General features: G+C 41.3%; 1 protein-coding gene across 1 annotated transcript in view; it reads left to right on the top strand.

Annotated features, from left to right (window-relative positions):
- The window catches only part of LOC119655241 (hemicentin-1), a 199,375-nt gene that overhangs the window by 95,735 nt on the left and 81,299 nt on the right, over positions 1 to 22,341 (top strand). Inside the window, exons 3-5 of the mRNA XM_038061026.1 lie at positions 277 to 485; positions 978 to 1,222; positions 7,583 to 7,655. Of these exons, the coding sequence (XP_037916954.1) occupies positions 277 to 485; positions 978 to 1,222; positions 7,583 to 7,655 (527 nt within the window). The remainder of the gene's footprint in view (positions 1 to 276; positions 486 to 977; positions 1,223 to 7,582; positions 7,656 to 22,341) is intronic.

The raw sequence follows: 22,341 nt of genomic DNA on the forward strand, positions 1-22,341 counted from the left end.
TCAGAAAAGGGCACGTTGCTTTCGAAGTTAGCTCATGATATTCTCATCCTATTGATCGCCATAGTGGAAAAATCGAATGCCATTCGTTTTCCAGGTTATCGTTTACCAAATTTACTTGTTACGAATTGACTGGCAGTTGTGAATAAATTTATATCTGACATCATGCTATCCCACCCCCAATATAATCCCCGCCCAATACATATTTTTTTTGAAATCATAAATTGGCTCTTATTACTAATATTTTCTCCTCTCTTTTTTTTTCGTGTCAATCAACAGTTTCGATTCGAGGGGGAAGCCACCTACCCAAGCCATACACTGGTCTTCGCAGGATGTACTTAAGAAAAAAGCACATTTTCACTACGAGAGTAAGCCGCCTGGGCTAAGGATTAAAGGGGTTGAAGAGGATGATGCCGGGCTCTATCGGTGCCGCGTTGACTTCCATAAATCTCCGACAAGGAATTGGAGGATTAATTTGACAGTTTTGGGTAAGTAGATCAAGACGAGAAGATGATGATGATGTTGATGGCGGTGTAGATTCGAAGACGAGAATAATACAGATAATAAGAGGTGGGGAAAATTGGAACGCATAGTGAATATGAATGAATCCCACTTTTGTTGAAGACAATGCTTCTTTGCTTTATCAACTTTGAAAACGGAATGAAAATATAATCCTGGCAGTAATCTTATCCAAGGCCTTTATAAAAATAATCCTAGAATCTTGATATATCATATGCAAGATGTAATAAGATCGCAAGCCTTCCTAAATCTAGGAATTTCAGTAATAATCACTCCTTTCTAAATGCACAGCGGTGGTTACTCAAGCTTGCTTTAAATTCACATGAATTCACGCTAATAAATTGTTCCGAAAACAAGGAAACAATGCGAGATAATTTAAATTTTCAACCCCAACATCTGCATTATTCAGCCGACTGCTAATATTTAGGCAAAATATCCTATTTCTGCCTTTTTCCTTTCAGTTCCTCCATCACAGCTAACAATTGTGGACACTTTCGGTGCTACTGTGATGGATAGCATCGTTGGACCGTATAACGAGGGATCAAATATTAATATGACATGTTTATCAAGTGGTGGTGTTCCCCCTCCAAGAGTTTCATGGTGGAAGGAGCATGCTTTGCTGGACGATGTTTTTCAAGTTCTACCAGATGGAACTGTGCGGAATATTCTACATTTGCCCAAGTTGACAAGAGGAGATTTGTTTTCGGTCAGTATAATTCAAGATTTTAATTATGCGCACAATTAGAATATTTGAAAATTGTATTTTTGAACCATATTAAAATACCCGATAAGGATTAGAAGTCCTTTATTTGACTGAAAATAGTAGTAACAAGTCCCGTGGTAAGAATCAATACTGCATTACCTAGGAATTCCGATTATGAAAATCTCGGGATTAGTAATACATCAGGATTTTATGTAACTACAACAAAACCCAAAAGGGAAAATTTATTGTGTTATTGAAAAACAATTGCCCGAGGAACCGAAATTCTTTATAGTTAAAATCGTAGAAAAAGGCTCTAAAAAGAGAGTAGTTGCTAAGGAACTCAGCATCTCGCAGTCGATTCTGTAACACAAACCTCGTTGCAAAAAAGAAGAGTTGCGGACATTCGAGGAATTCAACTGAGACCCAGCGACCCCACTTGCTATATTTAAAGGGATTCACAGACTACACCTTCTCACCAACTTTCGTGACAATAAATTTAGCCGTTTCTAAGTAAATCAAGTGTGACAGGCAGACAGACATTGAATCAATTTCAATAAGGTTTTGTTCTACACACTGGAACTCAGAATAGAAAGAATAGAAATCGTTAAAATAAAATTTAAAACCATTCTCATAGTTTGGCTGCTATCTAGGCATTCTTGTAATAAAAATATCGAATGAGCATTTTTGTAATACAAATATCGAAACGGTATTGAATATTTAGCAATACTACTCATGGCTTAACAAAAAGATAAAAAAAAATGAATCGAAGGCGAATGTGTCACTTAGGCAAGAAGACCACACATTAAGTGAAGCTGCCTAGGCAAGCTTTGAATTTTTATGGGAAACAAAAAATTAAGGTTCCGTGGTCGGAATTTTTCAAGAACCCAGATCCGTTGTACACATTTTGATGTACAAGTATTAGTTTCCATTTGTGCCATGGTATTAGCGCATGTGATTCCATTTGTTATAAAATTAGTACAGCTTAGTGCCAAATCACAAGTAGAGTGCAGCGATTCAAACTACATCACAATGTCATTTTATCCATCTTCACTCAGTTTTTGCAGTTTGTTACCTGGCTACAAACACACCTACCATCACACACCTACTACCTACCATCGAAGGACAAATTAGAATACTTAAAGAGATGCACAGAATGCACTGCGCCCTTGACTGGGCTTCAATCCGGTGGGTTCATTTTTTGACTAGCTTTTACTTTTAAGTTTTATCTCCTATATATAGTCTTCTTGTTCTTGGCATACCTCAATAAGAACTCTAGAATTCAGTTTTTCTTTGCTGCACTCGGGAAGAAAAGGCAGAGCCAGTCCTCTTCTCCGGCAAAGGCAGAGGCCTATTCAGAAGCGTTGTCGACTTGTCGTAATCGGTTACGCCTTTTTTCGCTTTTAAATCACCATCCAGCGTATCAAGCTATCCTTGTTTTGGCCAGCTTTTTGACCGTTTCCCGCGGACTCCGCTGTTCAGATCGATCTTGGCAAATGAATTTTCGTCAGGGCGAATAACATGACCGTGTAACGCGACTAGGTCAACACGACATCTTCGTCTCCATTACCGCAAGGCGTCGTTGACTGTCTTTTATGGTCGGCCAAGGCTTGGAATCATATAAAGCGACGGGGCTGACAACTCTGGGGTAAATTTTGGATTTGAGACGGTCATGGTACGTGGATCACGAAAAACGCCAATTCTTTCACCAGTTTCATAACGCAGTTCACCATTGACTGACAGCATTGAAAATAAAAATATCCAAAAATATATGTATGTATAGATTACTTTTCGATGAATATGTCCTAGGCCCATACCAAAGAGGCTTCACTCCAGGCAAATCAGCAACAGATCAGATTTTCTCTCTGCGGCAGGCGATGGAAAAACTGTTGGAATATGGACAACAGTTGTACCATCTGTTCATCGACTTTAAAGCCGCCTATGATAGCATAGCCGGGTAAAACTGTACACGGCCATGGGACAATTCGGTATCCCGACGAAATTAATAAGACTGACTAGGCTGACCCTGACCAATGTGCGAGGCCAGATAAAAGCAGCAGGATCACTCTCAAGACCATTCGACATCAACAACGGTCTACGACAAGGGGATGCCCCATCATGCGTCCTCTTTAACCTGGCCCTCGAGAAAGTGATCCGTGATGCTGAGGTGAATGCAAGAGGTACGATCCTCTTCAAGTCCACCCAACTACTGGCCTATGCTGACGATATCGACATCATGGGAAGAACCACCCGAGACGTACAAACTGCCTTCATCCAGATCGAGCAGGCGGCGATCGGGGCGAGATCTTGGGCTGCATATCAATGAAGGCAAGACAAAATATATGGTGGCAACGTCAGCACCGAAGACGAATCAACCAACAACATCAAACCGCACTGGTCAAACACAAACACGAAGAAGAATAAGGATAGGAGAATACAACTTTGAGACCGTTGACAATTTCTCCTATCTAGAGTCGAAAATCACAACCGATAACAACTACGATGATGAAATCCGCGCACGGTTGTTGTCAGCCAACAGAGCCTATTTCAGCTTACAAAGACTGTTCCGCTCGAAACGTCTCACCATAGGGTCAAAGCTCTTACTGTACAAGACTATGATCTTGCCAGTCCTCATGCATTCCTCGGAAACTTGGGTTCTTAGCAAGAAAAATTGCGAACTCTTGGGCGCGTTCGAGAGAAGAATCCTCCGAAGAATTTTTGGCCCCCTACATGAGGATGGACGATTCCGTAGCCTACACAATGACGAAAACTATGAGCGACACCATGACCGCCCGGTTGTGGATAAAATCCGGCTCATTAGGTTACGGTGGGGGGGTCACTTAATCCGTATGGATGAGGATGATCCCGCCCGGAAAGTCTATAAAGGCAATATCTATGGTAGAAAAAGAAGACGAGGCAGACCCTGCCTAAGATGGAGCGATGGCGTAAGTCAGGACACCAGACAGCTTTAAGGGATATCGAATTGGTGGACCTCGGCGCAAAACCGGGATGTCTGGAGTTCCTTATTAAGGCAGGCCTAGACCGGATACCGGTTGTTACGTCGTTGATGATGAAGAAAAGCCAATGCTATATCCACAGGCATGAAGCACGAATCAATTATTATGTTCTGGAACGCTGCTATATCTAAGCTGGGGTCATTGATCCAAGATATTCAAATAGTTCAGTACGATATCACTGTTTCATTTGAGTGAAGTATGAAAAACTCTATTTTATTAAAATTTAGTCGCACATCGCGCAACAGAGGCGATCGCTTCACTTTTGGATAAACTGTTCGAGACCAGCTTTATTATAAGATATCAGAGAAACATAATCTGCTTAGAGCAGTGTGTATGGCGCTGGATATTCGATGTTTCGTGTGATAATATCCGTAGCAGGAACAAAGAGGAATTATGAAAGGGCGCTTCGTTAATGAACACCAACAGTGACATTAAGCGATTTTGGCGTGCCTAGCATTCTCCGAGCTTTACTATTCGGATCGGGATAGAGCAACTCAACTGAGGACACGAGTTTATTTATTTAATTAACGGGCAACAAACAGAAAATTCCAATTATTTATTGTCCTCAGGAGGAGGAGAAAGCTTGCCAATCCTACGTTTAAAACTACTTAAAGTAGGGAAGTTAAAAGGACCAAGCTCTTTTCCATTATAATTTCGGCAAAGCCTGGGAATCGGGGAATGAAAATAGACTTCGAGCTCCGCGAAGGGCACGTTGAAAGTGTCTGCCTTACGTGTGTTATTATTATTATTCTGTTAAGGGAAAGTCGCACCGCGTCCTTGAAGAACTATTGTGCCCCTTTTACTGGTTATAGTGTACCTGTTGATCATAGTATCTCAAGCAGGCCAGTAACCGTTAGGAACTTTAGTATGTTCCTCACTTCCAGAAGTTTCAGCTTTGCATCTGGTATTAAGTGTTCTCCCAGATGTATCGACCAACTTTGCACAAGTGCTGGACACTGTCCCAGGACGTGCATAGAGGTTTCGTCCTCCTCCTCACAGAACCTGCAGGCAGTGTCCGTAGATATCCCTAGCTTCTCTAGGTGGTAGTTCAGCCGACAATGACCAGTGAGAATTCCCACTGTGATTCGGAGGTTCTTTTTGGTGAGGTTTAAGCAATCCTTTGTGCGCATGGGTTCGTATCCCCCAATAAGCACCCTGGACTGCTCCATCCCTGGTAGGCCCGCCCAATATAGTTCCCTCAACCGTTTTTCTTCGTTTCTTAGATTCATAGCCATGAAACCGTTTCCGATTCCACAGAAGGGTTCTGGCCCGTATAAAGGCATCCCTGCTCCCTTCTTGGCTAGTTCATCCGCTGCCTCATTGCCTTCCAGCCCAGCATGGCCTGGAACCCAAAGTATCCAGACCTTGTTGGACGAGCCGAGTGTATTCAGTCTCTCAAGGCATTCCCATACCAGTTTAGAGTTCACTTGGTTGGACCTAAGTGCCTTGATCGCTGCTTGGCTATCGGTGAGAATAGCTATGTTCTGCCCCCTGTAGTTACGTGTGTTATAAGACGCACGATTTCCTCTGGCACTCAATTTTGCCGCAATGCATACCAAATAATATCATAACCCAAGTACATAATCGATATCCTGTGTATATTGGTTTCCGCTTTTTGACATGTCAATATAAATCTCTTTCACCGTCCCGAATATCCAGTTTATCATAAAGGCCTTTGTAATGAGTCGCTCGGGTCAAATGCCCGTGAGTGTGTTGATTAGATGGCGAAAGCGGCAGTGGATAGGACATGCATTAAGAAAGAGCGACAACTGCATTGCGGATTACGCCATGCAATGAGACTTATCCTCTCAGAATAGCCGGCGGAGTGGGTCACTCTACAACGACGTGGTGTAAAATAGTAAAAGATAAGTGCAAGCTCCTCGACAAATTGTGGGGGGGGGGGGAATTGAAGCACATTACTAGTAAGCTCTGCATAGGATTTACGGCAATTGTATAAACGTATTCCTATTTTGCTTAGACTTTTGTTTTTTTTGTCTCCACTATGAAGGTGCTATCGCTCGGTAAAAAAATCATTTCCTTAACTGACTGACTTAAATGAAGTATAAAGGAGCCGGTTGGCTATAGTACCAGAATCAAGAATTTTGGGTTATTTTCTTGAAGGGTTAAAATTTAAAAAATAAAAACAATACCAGCGTGGCAACAACTGCTTCGTTGGAAATAAATTTATTAGATCGTCAAAAATATTTTTGGAATCAAGTGTTTTATCAACTAACAAAAATCGCACACAAACAATTCGCTCTCGTTCTGTCGAAAAGGAACCTATATTCGCATAAAACTTCTAGGTATTCCCTAATGTGGACTTTATAATGTAAACCCATCGTCTTTTCAAGCGTTTTCTTTCCAGACTTCTATAAAAGTTATATATATAAATGTATATGTAAATATAAAATGTAAAGACAACGAGGGAAATTAATTACATCTTTATCTTTCGCAGACCCCAAACAGAAAACAACTAAAACGAGGGCAAAAACAATAAGTAACCAAAAAAAAAAACGGTTCCAATGTATTATATTTTCGATAAGAAGTGAAAGTTACAACGGTGCTTGTTCCTATCCTTTCATTTTGTTGGTCTACCATCGCCGCTACCCGCTCTTGAAATAAACGAATCAAAAAGAGAAATTTCCCATTAAGTATTATTGGTATTTTTCGGTAAGAGGTGAAAATGTCCTAACAATATCAAACTTTTGTTAGGTTTTCGGGTTCGCTTAGCAGCACAAGCTATAAACATTCTTGTTAAGCTATAGAATGTTTGGTAGTGGTTGGAAAGTAAATTGTCCGATGGTTTTCCTATTCCCCCTTCTACTGAATCCTTCCAGAAATGTATTAATTTTTATCAGACCAGAGAAACAACCAAAGAGGTCGGGTTTTTTCTTCTTATTCTATTCCTTCAGCTTCTATCCCATATAAAAGTAACCCAGCATTTGAGAACGAATGGCTGAACAATAAGAATAAATGACCCTGATACACCTACCTCTAAAACTAACTTGAGATTTATGGGGTGGAACAGGTATTTTCAACATTGGATAGACGCGAATGACTTGGGAAAAGTAGCCGAAGTGGAAGACGTTAATGATTTCCTCTCTGTAAAAATTTATCAAGTGAGGCGAAACTCTCTATATGCATAATAATTTCTGTTATGGTAGACGGCGGGGACGGAAACTCTCCTGGACCAACAATTTTCAAATTATGATCCTAACTTAGAGCTGACAGGTAATATACCAGAAAAAAGAAAATAAGGCTGGATAATATTTTTTCTGGTCTCAACGCTCATCATAAGACTACTCCATTTAATTCAGTGTTTATAACGCTTTTATTTTTTCCATTTCAGGTGTACACTTGCCAAGCCAGCAATGGACATGTAGTGCCGCCGCTATCAAAAACTGTAAAATTGGACATGAATTGTGAGTCAAATTTCACTTTTAATTATGCCGGAAATCTGCTTGCACTTTCTAGATAACTTTTTCGTTAATAATTTCTTCATCCTGAACTTGTTTCCATGGCACCCAGTAGGAATTTCGAAGATAATCGTCTTGCATCGGATCACATAAAACTAATATTTTAAGTTAGAATGCAACTCCATTATCCCCCTCTTATAAAGCCCCCCCCCCGCTACTTATTTGCAAAAAACTCAGACAGCCAGTATTCGCAAGCCCTGGCGGGTCATCAAAGATGTGTTAGGCCGAGCGTTGTCCTGGTGGAACAGAACACCATTCCTATTGACCAATCCTGGTCGCTTCTGGTCAATCGCCTGCTTCAAACGGTCGAGTTGCTCTCAGTAGAGGACCGAATTGAGGGTGTGGCCATAGTTGAGTAGCTCATAGTGGATGATTCCCTTCCAATCCCAACAAACACACAGCAAGACCTTCCTTGCCGTCAATCCGGGCTTGGCGATGGTTTGGGCCGGCTCGCCGCGCTTCGACCACGATCTTTTTCGCTTGAGATTTTCCACTTTTCATCACCAGTCACCATCCGCTTCAAAAATGGGTCGAATTCGTTCCGTTTCAGCAGCGCATCGCAGGCGTTGATTCGGTCCAAGAGATTTTTTTCCGTCAACTCGTGTGGCACCCAACCATCCAGCTTTTTCTGGAGTCCAATCTTCTACAAATGGTTCCAAACGGTTTTATGGACCTTACCCAGTACCTGGCCAATCGATCGAATACTCACATGCCGGTCTACTTGGATTATTTCGACGATTTTATCGGTTTCTACGACGATTACGCCTACCAGTACGGGGTGTATCTTCGACATCCACTACACCAGAACAAAATCAATCGAACCAACGCTGTGCTGTGCGAATCGTTACAGTATCGGACCCATAAACTTCACAAATTTTTTTGGCCGTCTTCGTTGCATTTTTACCTCTCAGGAAGTAAAAATGTAAAATATGATGAATTTCTTGCTTGGTGGACTCCATCTTTGACGCGCTATAACTTGAGACTGAAACGTACGATCACAGTTAGATACTAGACAGCTACCTCACTCCTCCTTGCTCCACAAAGGGGAAATCAGTGCGAGTACGCACGATTTCAAATTGTTTCCCCCTTGAGCATGAGCGAGATGTAACGAAAATCCGATCAGCTGTGTTTGACATACCGCCCGGACTTGCCAATATATTGGTGAGATCGGCAAGTTTTTGCTTATGTATAAGTGAATACGTGAAAAAACTTTTTGCTATATGGGTAAGTACGCCGTAGTACCAGAATAGCAAAAGCTCACCGATCTCTCTCTTACCAATACGATTTGACGAAGATTATGCCTTTTCCTTGTTTAGCGTCTCTGATGTGTACATATGAGCTTCTGCAGCAAATTCGCAAGCCGGGTCATTTTAGTGTGGGTACTGCCTATAGTAGATCTGCTGTGCGTACAATCATAAAACTGTCAAAAAGGCACCTGTAGCCCAGATTGTCGTCTTCAAATCGCCGTATAGTATGACCCGATGCAATAAATACAACACAAGATATGTTTAAGTGTCGCCATCTATTGACAAAATACGACATTACTTTTTCCCCAACCTAATATTACATCAAGTAGGATCCATTTGTGCTTGCGAAAATAAAAATGCGAATATCGACCATTCTGCTTCCGTTTGCCCTCGCAAAAGATACTAACATTGCGCAACTGAGCGAATAATCATCATCATCATCAACGGCGCAACAACCGGTATCCGGTCTAGGCCTGCCTTAATAAGGAACTCCAGACATCCTGGTTTTGCGCCGAGGTCCACCAATTCGATATTCCTAAAAGCTGTCTGGCGTCCTGGCCTACGCCATCGCTCCATCTTAGGCAGGGTCTGCCTCGTCTTCTTTTTCTTTTTCTACCATAGATATTGCCCTTATAGACTTTCCGGGTGGGATCATCCTCATCCATACGGATTAAGTGACCCGCCCACCGTAACCTATTGAGCCAGATTTTATCCACAACCGGTCGCCGGTCATGATATCGCTCATAGATTTCGTCATTGTGTAGGCTACGGAATCGTCCATCCTCATGTAGGGGGTCAAAAATTCTTCGGAGGATTCTTCTCTCGAACGCGGCCAAAAGTTCGCAAGTTTTCTTGCTAAGAACCCAAGTTTCCGAGGAATGCATGACGACTGGCAAGATCATAGTCTTGTACAGTAAGAGCTTTAACCCTATGGTGAGACGTTTCGAGCGGAACAGTTTTTGTAAGCTGAAATAGGCTCTGTTGGCTGACAACAACCGTGCGCGGATTTTGACAGATTAAAGCGATCAATTAATTGGCTGGGCTCAGCATGGAAATGGCTTGCAGGGAGCCCGGATGCTACTGACTGGGACAAAATTGTCAAAAGCCAAAATAGTATTGTAAATAATAGTAATCAGCAATATGTAATTAATCAACATTTAACGGAAGTCTCGGCAGAACTAATAGATAGCTATAATGGAATCGTCGCGAATATCGATATTCTTAACAACGATAAATTTGAGCAAATGTTTTGTTCAATGAAATGCTAATTGTTAAAGATGAAATTGAGGAGATAATCCTAGCTTGGCAGCTAGCAAAAAAGGGTATAGTCAACTCCACTTTGTTGAACGAGGTGGACATTCAGGAAATTCTTCTTGAAACCAAGTCACTCCCCTATAAAAATGAGATTCAGGCTATCGAGTATGCGGAGCCCATGGTTTTGGTAAAAAAAATCACTCCTTTTATATGTTATCCGCCTACCCAAAACATAGGACGCAAATTTTAATCACGTTCTCATCCGCCCCACAATAAAAGATAATAAGATGGTTTATCTGAAGTACTCCGCTTTGTTCCTAACGTCAAACATTAAGTACGGTATAAGTGGGACTTGCTCTGAAATCCAAAGTGTAATCATTTGTCGCAGGAAACAACTGCCGGAGCTTCTCCCAACTGATTGCCTCGTGCAAATTCTGGAAGGTAGAAATGCGATTATGCGATCATTAATGTGAACACGGTATATTTGACAAACTTCAACGGTACACTTCAATATGAAAATACCTCTAGAACCTTAAACGGCACCTGTCTGGTCAACTTCCAAAATGACACGATCCTAGTCAACGGAGTTAAGTATACCAACTTTGAAATTAGAATATTCGATTTTTTACCCTCAGTGTTAAATGAAAATTTAACCGAGAAGAAGATGAAGATAAACCTTGAATATTTACATAAACTTCATCTGGATAACGTAAAAAAATTGAAGAATATCCCATTCAATAATGTCGTATCTGTTGCCTCTGATTCAACAATTATTATTTTAATAGCATTATTAGCTATTGTCCTTTTTCTGTAACAGCAATCAAGGGAATACAGAAATATTATCAGATTCTCATCCTCGTGCCATTATAGACTTGTTTCAATCCCATCCTCAACCCATTACCTTGCCTTTCTAATCTATGGGATATAGATTTTTTAAGGAGGGAGTAGTTATCACCCTCTGTTCATTCCTCTTTCACCTATAATCTGCCTGGGAGAGCGTGGCTGCGACATACGGCTTAAACCAGCAACTGATTACTTGGTACACTGACGGATCCCTTACAGCAGAGGGAGCGGGTGCCGTGTCATTGGTCCAAGGAAAATGTACTTTGAGCCAATGGGCAGGTACACTAGCATATTCCAGGCGGAAATTTACGCCATAGACAAATGTACCTCCTTTAATCTGCAAAGGAACTACAGGGGGCAGAACATAGCTATTCTCACCGATAGCCAAGCAGCGATCAAGGCACTTAGGTCCAACCAGGTGAACTTTAAACTAGTATGGAAATGCCTTGAGATACTGAACACACTCGGCTCGTCCAACAAGGTCTGGATACTTTGGGTTCCAGGCCATGCTGGGTTGGAAGGCAATGAGGCAGCGGACGAACTAGCCAAGAAAGGAGCAGGGACGCCTTTACACGGGCCAGAACCCTTCTGTGGAATCGGAAACGGTTTCATGAATCTACAAAAGGAAGAGAAACGGTTGAGGGAACTATACTGGGCGGGCCTACCAGGGATGGAGCAGTCCAGGGTGCTTATTGGGGGATACGAACCCATGCGTACAAAGGATTGCTTAAACCTCACCAAAAAGAACCTCCGAATCATAGTGGGAATTCTCACTGGTCATTGTCGGCTGAACTATCACCTAGGGAAGCTAGAGATATCTACGGACACTGCCTGCAGGTTTTGTGAGGAGGAGGACGAAACATATATACACGTCCTGGGACAGTGTCCGACACTTGTGAAAAGTAGGTGGAGACATCTGGGAGAACACTTAATACGAGATGCAAAGCTGAAAGATCTGGAAGTAGGGAACATACTAAAGTTCCTAACGGTTACAGGCCTGCTTGAGATACTATGATCAATAGGTACACCATAACCAGTAAAGCGGGCACAATAGCTCTTCAAGGACGCGACGCGACTTTCCCCTAACAGATTAATATAATCTGCCAGTCACATCTATTTGCATTATCCACTTATTTGCCTAGGTTCTAGCCTCATTCAATTTCCAGTCTTACAGATAACTGAGATGCAACACAACATCTAGAACTTGCAGATAATATGCTATTACCATCATTACCACCTTACCACCTTACCACCTTACCACCTTTGATTGAGCCCAGTTCGGACGATATTATTTTACACCTATACATCCATTGTTATTAGGCATGAATTTTACTAAATTATTCTTTCATGAATCCCCGTTTTCAAGGTCCTGCACCGAATTATCCGGGTTCAGTGATAGGAACTTGTTTCTTCTTTCGATGCTCTTTGCCTCAATGTCATTTGATTACCTTGAAGGTAGTCACCTACCTGGTTTCCCGTCACGCATAAAAATACACATTTTTTAAATGATGCCGTGTTGCCAGTTGGATCAAGCAAGCGAAAGGCCAGCAATTCCAGCCAGTTGCCATAAAACTCAGAATCCATATAGCTCACTCAAACTCCCTAGTTGCTCTTCATAGCCATTGCTCCTATTCACAACTCAATCATTTCCAAATCAGTTCACATATCGACTATACTTAGCACTACATATAACTTTATCTAGATCTGAACATGTTGAATACATGAAAGGTCAACACTGATCCAGAGGACCAAAGCCCAAGCAAATAAGATGACGCCAGGAAACTGCTTCTATCGATCCGAAAGGTAATCTTCGTTAAATGCCTTCGTGAATGTGTGGAATTTACCAATTTGGTTACAGAGAAAAATATCTCTTTGGCTCCCTAAAAGTTCACCACCGGTATCGTCTCCGGGTTTCCTTTTCCCATTTTCCTATGTACATTCGTTTTCTCTATTCAGGCTTGTGATAAGCCGATTGAGTTATGATAAGATTACTTGGATTACGGTCAAATTTTAAGAACAAGATAATGATCAGACGAGGCACACAGTACGATGCATGATAGTGTGGTTGGTTTCGTGGATGAGTTTGATGAAGGTTCGGAAAGTAGAGAAGAAATACTTAAGCCATCATAAAGTGCGAGATTCCTAATGAAATCTCGTTAGTTATGAAATGTTGAACGATGATATTATGTTGTCCATAACTAAAAGCACACACTGTAAATACACAGCACCGGAACAATGTGTTCAAAGTTTTTTTAATTTTTTTTCTTATTAATCTTTATTTTATATTTTATTTATGACTTAGTATCACTTTTTATGAAGATTTTAAGTGAAATAAAACTTTATTAGAATCGAGTCGGTGTCTGTCTGTCCGTTTGTCTGTCTGTCCGTTTGTCTGTCTGTCGTTTTGAGGAGGTAGAAATCTTCAAAAGACACTTTAGTGTGTGGGATTTTTACCCACTAAAACCCTCTCAGCCTTCTTCGTCTGGGATGAGGGAAGATTACCTTCGCATTGTATATATTCGCCGTCTCATTTGCCAAGATGGCATCATTCCAGAGATGACGAATGCTGCATCATCTGAGACAGTTCTGAAGGCAGAGCATACCCTCAGGGCCGTCTTCCTGAAGATTGGACTCAGTTTGTTAGTGTTAACTGACATCCGCAACGCCAACCTCCTCTTATAAAGAACCTAGAAATATGCCGTGGCCCTCCCACGTTCGGCCCCATCCTAACCTGGCCCATACTAGCAGTGGATGATTTATCACAAACATACTGCACGCATTGCTGAGCTTCCTGTCTATCACCACCCCCAAGTATTCGATGGTCGAATACTGGTGATGATACGATTCCCAATTCTAATACAGGCGTAATTTCTCTTCCGACACTTGGTGATTAGGATCGTTTCTGTTTTTTCCTCCGCAAGTGTCAGATCAGAGCTCTCTAGCTAACTTCTAACAGCACTGATTGCCCTGGTTAAGTATAACTCAGCATATTCGAGATGCTTTGCGCTATGTCGTCTGTGGTTTTCCCCGGAAGGAGAAGATTAAGTACATCGTTGTGCATGATGTTCCACAGTAGTGGGCCCAATAAGGAGCCCTGCGGGACACCTACAGAAACAACGGGGTCTGCCCTCGGTGTCATACCAGAGCCTCCTTTCAGTTAAGTAACTATCGATGATAGCAGCGAGATAGGCGGGAATACCACCTTCACTAGGGATTTGCGTATTAGATTCCAATTGGCCGAATTGAATGCATTTTTCACATCCATACTACCGCGCAATATTTGCTGGTACTACTGCTTCGGCCAAGCCAGTAACCAATTTGATGGCATCAATGGTTGATCTGGCTTTACGGCATCCATACTGCCGATCTGAAAGACCGCCTTGGCTCTCAACAACCGGGAGTAATCTATTATAAATTACCCGCTCTAACATTTTCCCAGAGTGTCCAAAAAACATGTGGGTCTGTATAAGGTTGGTTTACCAGGCTTAGGCAAAAGTACCAACTTCTGCCGCTTCCATGTCACTGGAAATATCCCCCCCCCCCGGACATGTACGCCTCAAACAACACATCGAACATATCCGGTCTGCGATCTGCGATCTGCGAAAATGAACGGCCTGTGAATCGTCCCATCACGATTCTGTAGGCACTCCCCCTCGTCCGCTTCTGAGCAGAGCTCCTTAAAGCATCTCCTTTTGCTTCGCTGGATAGCGAGCTTGAGGGTTTTGCGGGCTGCCTTATAGGCGCACTCTTTTTGCCCCTGATCGACTCTACCTATCACCCTCTGAGCCGCCCTTCAGGCTGATCGAAGGCCGGTTTTCTACTGGAAAACGAGCACCTCCTAGGCATGGACACGTCACATGCTTTCGCGATGCATTGGGCTACATGGACGGCTCTTTCCCTAGAGGCACCCTCTTTATCAAGTTGATCTAACCACACCTCTATGAAGGTCAGCTCATCCAAAGCTTTTGCAAACCAGGCTGAAATCTTTGTCGGTTTCGGGCATGATGAGTTTTTATCCTGTGGCTGGACACATCTCTCAAAGAAGATTGCTTGGTGATCGCTGTGTTGCAGACCAGGCTGAAATCTTTGTCGGTTTCGGGCATGATGAGTTTTTGCCCTGTGGCTGGACACATGTCTCAAAGAAGATTGCTTGGTGATCGCTATAGGTGTAACGTTTGCTGACGCAACAGGGCATACCACGCGCCAGGGCTGACAAAGGTCAGGTCTACAACCAAACCTCACCCTCCTTTCTGAAAAGTGTTCACAGCACCTTCGTTAGCCTATAGTACGCTTCCTTGCATTTGATTCTCTGCTATCCCACTCAAAAGCCTAAGCATTGGAATCACCAGCAATCAAAAAAATTCCCTAGCATTGAGGACAAGATTATCAAGAATTTCCTCGAATTCAGGCATTGTCAAACTTGGTGGGGCGTAGCAACTGTATACATATACACAACTTATTTTCGCCCACTCAAAGCCACTGGCTGCCTGACTTGCAGTATATTGTACGACCTGTTGACTGCAAGTCCATATCGCTACTCCACCAGTCGAATCTGTGACCCATATGATGCCAGTTTCTATCTCAGATTCGCACGTGACCTGCTCGAGGTATCCTGTGACCCTAAAATCCGGACATTTACCACTTCCGGCAATATGCCGGTTATCTTGTCCCACTTTCATCTCGCACGATAGACATTTGGGGCTCCTATTGCACTCCCTGGCAATATGGTCCTTCTCCCCAAACCTCCTGCATCGATCAAATCGATCAATGTTGCTGGTGCATACCTTCGCGGAGAGATAACAATCGCATCTGGACGAGTTCGCACTTTTACTTTTCCTTTCGCTTTTTTGCTGGTAATTTTAATCCATCCATCGTGTTCGTTCGTCTTGGACTTCGAAACGCTGGTCAACTTTCCACCATTCGCTGTATGCTTACCTCCTTCTGAACTATTGGTGCTGGTTTTCAGAATATCCTGATCGCCTTTATTTCCCTTAGGCGCCTGCTGATTATTTAGAGGATTCCCCTCTTTTGCATTGCTTCAAAAAAAAATAATTAATACTGATTACACATATGAGAGTATAAAAATGTTAATTCACGTCTTATACCTTTATAAAGGCCGCTACAGTGGCCCCGTTGAATTCTTTTTGATACTTGCCTATTGTAATATTTTCTCTTTTCTTTACACATACAACTTGAAGTCTATGTAATTGTAATCAAAATTTTTGCTTGCATTTTTCTATAAGTTAGTCTGAGCTAAACTCCCGAACCGCATATATCGATAACCCATAATATTTCATTTTCGCTTATATTCTGTTCTTAGTTTTAAATAAAATAATTGAATTCAACCAATTGTTTTAAAATCCCGAAACCCGGGAACGTAAGTCGGAATACCTTTATCGGAAGAAACGAAGTGAAAAAAAAAAATAAACATGGACATAACGGAACGAGCGGTTTATCGTGGGCAGTTAACGAAATTAACAAATAGTGCGTCCGAATATTTAAACAGCTCAGATTCCAAAAGTGATAAAACGGAAGACATTGATCTTATTGAAGACGAACTTGTGAGCTTTATCGAACGCATAAATTCAGTTTTGGGTACGTTACGAAAATGCAATGATGAAATTCGACCTTCTATAAAGCTAGAAAATGGCCAGAAAGAATTTGAAACGATTTACGAGTATGAGGATAAAGCCGCGAACATTTTATCGCACCTAAACCAGAGACTTAAACGGTTACGAAAATGCCGCGATAATCTTGACACTTCATCTTCATCTAGCCTAAGTATTGAACGAAAAAAGGAGCACACATTTAGCTCTGCTAAATTGCCAAAACTTTCGTTAAAAGTTTTCAGTGGTCATTTTCATGAGTGGCTCCCTTTCTGGGAACGCTTTCGTGTAGCGGTTCATGACCGAACGGATTTAACCGGTGCTGATAAATTTAATTATTTATCAAATCATTTGGTTGGCAAGGCGGCAGATACAATTGCTGGTTTTACACCAACAAACGCCAACTATGATTCGGCTGTTTCGTTGTTGCTGGAACGGTATGGAAACGTCGATAAGCTCGTCGATCATACGATGCAGCAGCTGATGAACCTTTCTCGAATAAACTCTCGTCATGACGTGACAAAATTGAGGAAATTATACACAGACATAAGAGCCCATACAAGGTCACTTACCGCACTTAATGTTCCATCGTCACAGTACTCTATAATGCTGAGAAGTTTAATTTTGCATTGTTTGCCTCATGATTTAGTGATCGATTTTCATAGGCTACATCCGAGTAAGCAAGATAAAGCTGCACGTTCAATCGAAGACGAAAATGCATCACTATCGGTGGGTACTAGCGAGCACAGTAGTTGTGGTGGTGATCAGCTAAATGATATTCTGTCATTTATTAAAGAAGAGATCTCCTCTCTCGAAATGGCCGAGCTGACAAATGACCGGAGAACGAGAACATCAAAAGTCGCAAATACATGTAAAACGGCTGCTGGGTTACTCACCACTACGAACATAGCTGAGTTTTGCTGCTTTTGCAAATGAAACAGTCATTTAACGGAAAATTGTAAAACGACGTTATCGCTTGCAGAGAAGAAGACAATTTTGAAAAGCATGGGGTATTGCTTCAAATGCACCAAAAAGGGACACAATGCTAAGCGATGTTTCAATAAACGTGTAAAGTGTTCTCTTTGTGGAAGTAATCATGCTACGTCTATGCACGACCCAACATACCGACCTAAAGCTAAAAATTCAACAACAGTAGCACCTTCAACAACAACGGTAGCACCTGCAACAAACTCTTGTGGCTCAACAACAACATTGTATGCATCAGCTTTACTGCAAACAGAAGAGGTACTTCTTCAAACGGCTACTATTATAGCTTCGAGTAATTCAAGTTCTGTGCCAGTACGAATAATTCTAGATGGTGGCTCGCAGCGTACGTTTGTCAAAGAAAACATTGTAACAAAACTACAACTCGACACACATGATACCGTTAAGCTACGTATTCTACCATTTGGAGATTCGAATAACTCTGAGCCAAAGCTCTTTAAACGCGTTCGAATTAAACTACGTAGTTTACATTCAGGCGAGGTGATCGAAATCCTGGCTATAGTCGTGCCAGAAATTTGCTTTACTGCATTCCAGTATGTTCATAGCATAGAATTGGATATCCTTGGCCTTAAGTTAGCGGATACTTCATATTTAAATGAAACGGAATTCGAAATCGGAATGTTAATAGGGGCCGATATTTACTGGTCCATAGTAAAAGACGACTTCAAAAGAATAACCGACAACCTTGTCGCCATTGACACCATTTTCGGATGGACACTACAAGGACCTATATCGACCCAAGGCACGTCAGTAACATCTACGAATCTCAATGTTGGTGTAATTGAGGACAACTCACTTGAATCTTTAGTTGATCGGATTGAACGATTATGGGTTGTTGACGATATTACATCAAATCATCATAAGCTTCAAGTGGATGATATTATCGAAAAACAAATTCGGAAAAATGGCACGCGATATGAAGCATCATTGCTATGGAGAAACGACGAATGCACTATTGATAACAACCGCGGTGGCGCTCTCAAAGGATTTCGACGTTCATTGGTGAAGCTTAGTGAGGATCCGGAAAAGCTAAGGCAATACGATGAAATCATACGGGAGATGATTTCAAGTGGTGTTGCAGAAATTTGCGATGAAGCAGAAAAAACCAACGAACGGACTTATTTTATGCCACATCGACCGGTGTATCGGGAGGAAAGAGAGACCACAAAAACGCGTATTGTGTTTAACGCATCAGCACGATCTGGTGGTAACCCCTCATTAAACGACTTATTGTGGTCAGGACCAAACCTTTTACCAGACATATTAAAAATGATTTTGAACTTCAGGCTTGGCAAACATGGAATTACGGCCGATATCGAACGAGCTTTCTTGCAGATAGAGCTGGCACAAAAGGATCGAAAAGTACATCGTTTTTTCTGGATTTTATCCTTGGATGATTTGCTTTCAATAATCATTCTTCAAATGAATAGGGTAACCTTCGGAGTCACCTGCAGCCCGTTTCATCTGATTGGAGCATTGTTGAAACATTTGGAGGATGAATCAATCAATTTTCCTGAAACCTGTGAACTACTAAAAGAATCGTTTTATGTGGATGACCTAATCGTAAGTGTTGACGATTTTGAAGACGCTGTAAAATTGTTCAACGAAACACGTGAAATATTGTCCAGAGCATCGATGAACATACGTAAATGGAAGTCGAACAACGAGAAACTAAGGCAAATTTTCGATACAAATGAAAGCAACAATATTTCAAAACACAAGGTGTTAGGACTCATATGGTTTATGGAAATTGATACCCTTGCAGTGGATCTGGAAAAGCTTTGTCAACAGATATCTTACGATGTAGTAACGAAACGAACCATTCTTCAAACGTTAGCATCTGTTTATGACCCTTTGGGAATGTTATCACCATTTGTCATAAAAATGAAGCTCATTTTCCAAGAGGCTTGGAAACAAAGTTTGGCATGGGATGAAATTTTACCGGCATCAATGCTACACGAATGGAAGAAAAGCGTATCCGAAATACATTTACTACGAGCCCTTACGATTTCTCGCTATGTATTCGATTCACCACATCAAGTTGAGAAGCAGCTACATACATCGCGGACGCGAGTCCAAAAGCTTACGGATCTGTTGCATACATCAGAAGTAGGAATTTGGATGAAACCATTCGCATTTCGGTTTTATATGCAAAAAGTCGACTTGCGCCTATTCGTGACAAACGCATAACACTACCCAAAATGGAACTATGTGCTGATCTGGAAGCCGCTAGGATGCGCTGCTATCTTGTTGAGAAATTAAGAGTGAAATTCGATTCAATATATTTATGGACCGATTCAAAAATTACTTTATACTGGATTCATAGCAGTAAATTCCAGAAAGATGTATTCGTTTACAACTGAGTTCAAGAAATTCAGCAACTAACCGCTAACGACAACTGGAATCATTGCCCAGGATCAATCAATCCTGCAGATCTATTAACTCGGGGTGTTTCTGCACAAACTCTACTGAGTTGCGAGACCTGGCTTAACGGACCGTCTTGGTTATACAACGACATTAGTGAGTGGCCCATATCTGACCAAGATTTCGAAACTCCGATGACCGCAGTTGATTTTTGCCTTTTAACTATTCCTCAGTCGACCACTCAATCTGACTATGCAGTACCTGATAATCCAATACAAATTGAACGATTCAGCAAATACCGGAGGCTTCTTCGTGTTACAGCTTATGTGCTTAGATACGTTGACCTGTTTCGAAAGAGAGTAGGTTTCAAAGAGCACCTGACTGCGGATGAACTACGTAGAGCAGAACTGTTCTGGATAAAAAGGGTTCAATTTGAAGTTTTCAAAGAAGAAGTAAATGCTCTTAGCAACCGGCAATTGGTTCCTAAGTGTTCGAAGATTTTGTCATTAAATAAGTCAATGAGAGCAACCGGAAGGCTTACGTATTGCTTATCACTTGTGCGGTTGTACGAGCCGTGCATTTAGAATTGACGCCAGATCTGACCACAGAGTCTTGTGTGCTAGCGTTACGGCGATTCTTTGCCAGACGAGGTGTACCAAACGTTATATATTCGGACAATGCAAAAACTTTTAAAAGAACGACATTGGAGTTTCAACAGTTGAGGACGACGATACAATCTGAAACTTTCCACAACTATTTAGCAGAAAACAACGTTAAATGGCGTTTCATTGTGGAAAGAGCTGCCTGGTGGGGCGGTTTTTGGGAGAGATTGGTACGAAGCGTTAAAGACGTTTTAAAAGTAGCGATTCAGCGATCTACGTTAACTTTTGACTAGCTATATACTTACTTAACTGAAGCGGAATTCGTGATTAACGCTCGACCACTTACCTATGTTAGTGACAACGAACGCGACCTCTCTCCTTTAACGCCTGCTCATTTTTTGCTCGGCACTTTTCCTTCAAGCTTAACAACAGCTTCGTTTCATGAAGCCGACAAAAACATTCGAGCTAAGTGGAAGGCACGATTTCGCTTCGCAGATTCATTTTTTAAACGATTTCGGACGGAATATGTTCAATTACTTCGGTCAGCGCATCATGGGCCTACAAAATTTACACGTGAATTGAAAGTCGGCGATGTTGTGATAGTACACGACTCTTCTATTCCACGGCTTTTTTGGAAGCTGGCGACTATTGAAAGGGTATTTGTCGGCCGAGACAACCGAATCCGTTCATGCGAGCTGCGTCTTCATAATGGAGTTCTCTTGAAGAGATCAATTCAGCATTTATTTCCATTAGAAGTGAATTAATTAATTAACTTGGCGGCGGGAGGATGTTGAATTCTTTTTGATACTTGCCTATTGTAATATTTTCTCTTTTCTTTACACATACAACTTGAAGTCTATGTGATTGTAATCAAAATTTTTGCTTGCTTTTTTCTATAAGTTAGTCTGAGCTAAACTCCCGAACCGCATATATCGATAACCCATAATATTTCATTTTCGCTTATATTCTGTTCTTAGTTTTAAATAAAATAATTGAATTCAACCAATTGTTTTAAAAGGCCCAAACCCTTAATAAATTTGTTTCGATTTTTCTCTCCCTAAATTTTGTGACTAATTTCACGGAAGAAACGAGAATTTGCCTTTTGATTATCATGAGTTGATAACTTTGTAAAATTTCAATCAGAAACATTATTAGTTCCAAAATACAAAAAATTAAATCAGCAAATATTTGCTTATTCTCTCTTTATAACCATTCAATTTAATAATAAGTAGTTCCATTTATTTGAACACTAGTGTATGTACCAAATTTCATACCGATTGGTTGAACGGTTTCGGAATCTATAAACCTCAAGCGGATATATATATATACCAACTCCACTTTTATATTATTAGGCAATTGATTAAAAGTACGAGTAATATGCATACATATATTAATATATACAAATAATATTTGTATTACGAGTCCACTGGATAATACCACAGTTTGATATCAATAGAAGTACGTTACTACCTCTACCAAATGTCTCAAAAAACTCGACAGTTTTCACATTCAATCAATCGAAACCAGTTACGACAGCTGCACTTCGCCTTCGAATTCATTCTTACCCATCAAATTCACTTTGTTCAACGACAAAAACTTGATAAAACAAATGAGCATGGAGAAAGCATTGTATAAATCTGTCACTTCTACCACGTTGTCGAGTCACTCAGGAAGCAACCAGCGTCAGAAGCCCTGCGCTCATACTACAAAA

The sequence above is a fragment of the Hermetia illucens genome, chromosome 4, assembly GCF_905115235.1.
Source record: "Hermetia illucens chromosome 4, iHerIll2.2.curated.20191125, whole genome shotgun sequence".
Classification (NCBI taxonomy): domain Eukaryota; kingdom Metazoa; phylum Arthropoda; class Insecta; order Diptera; family Stratiomyidae; genus Hermetia; species Hermetia illucens.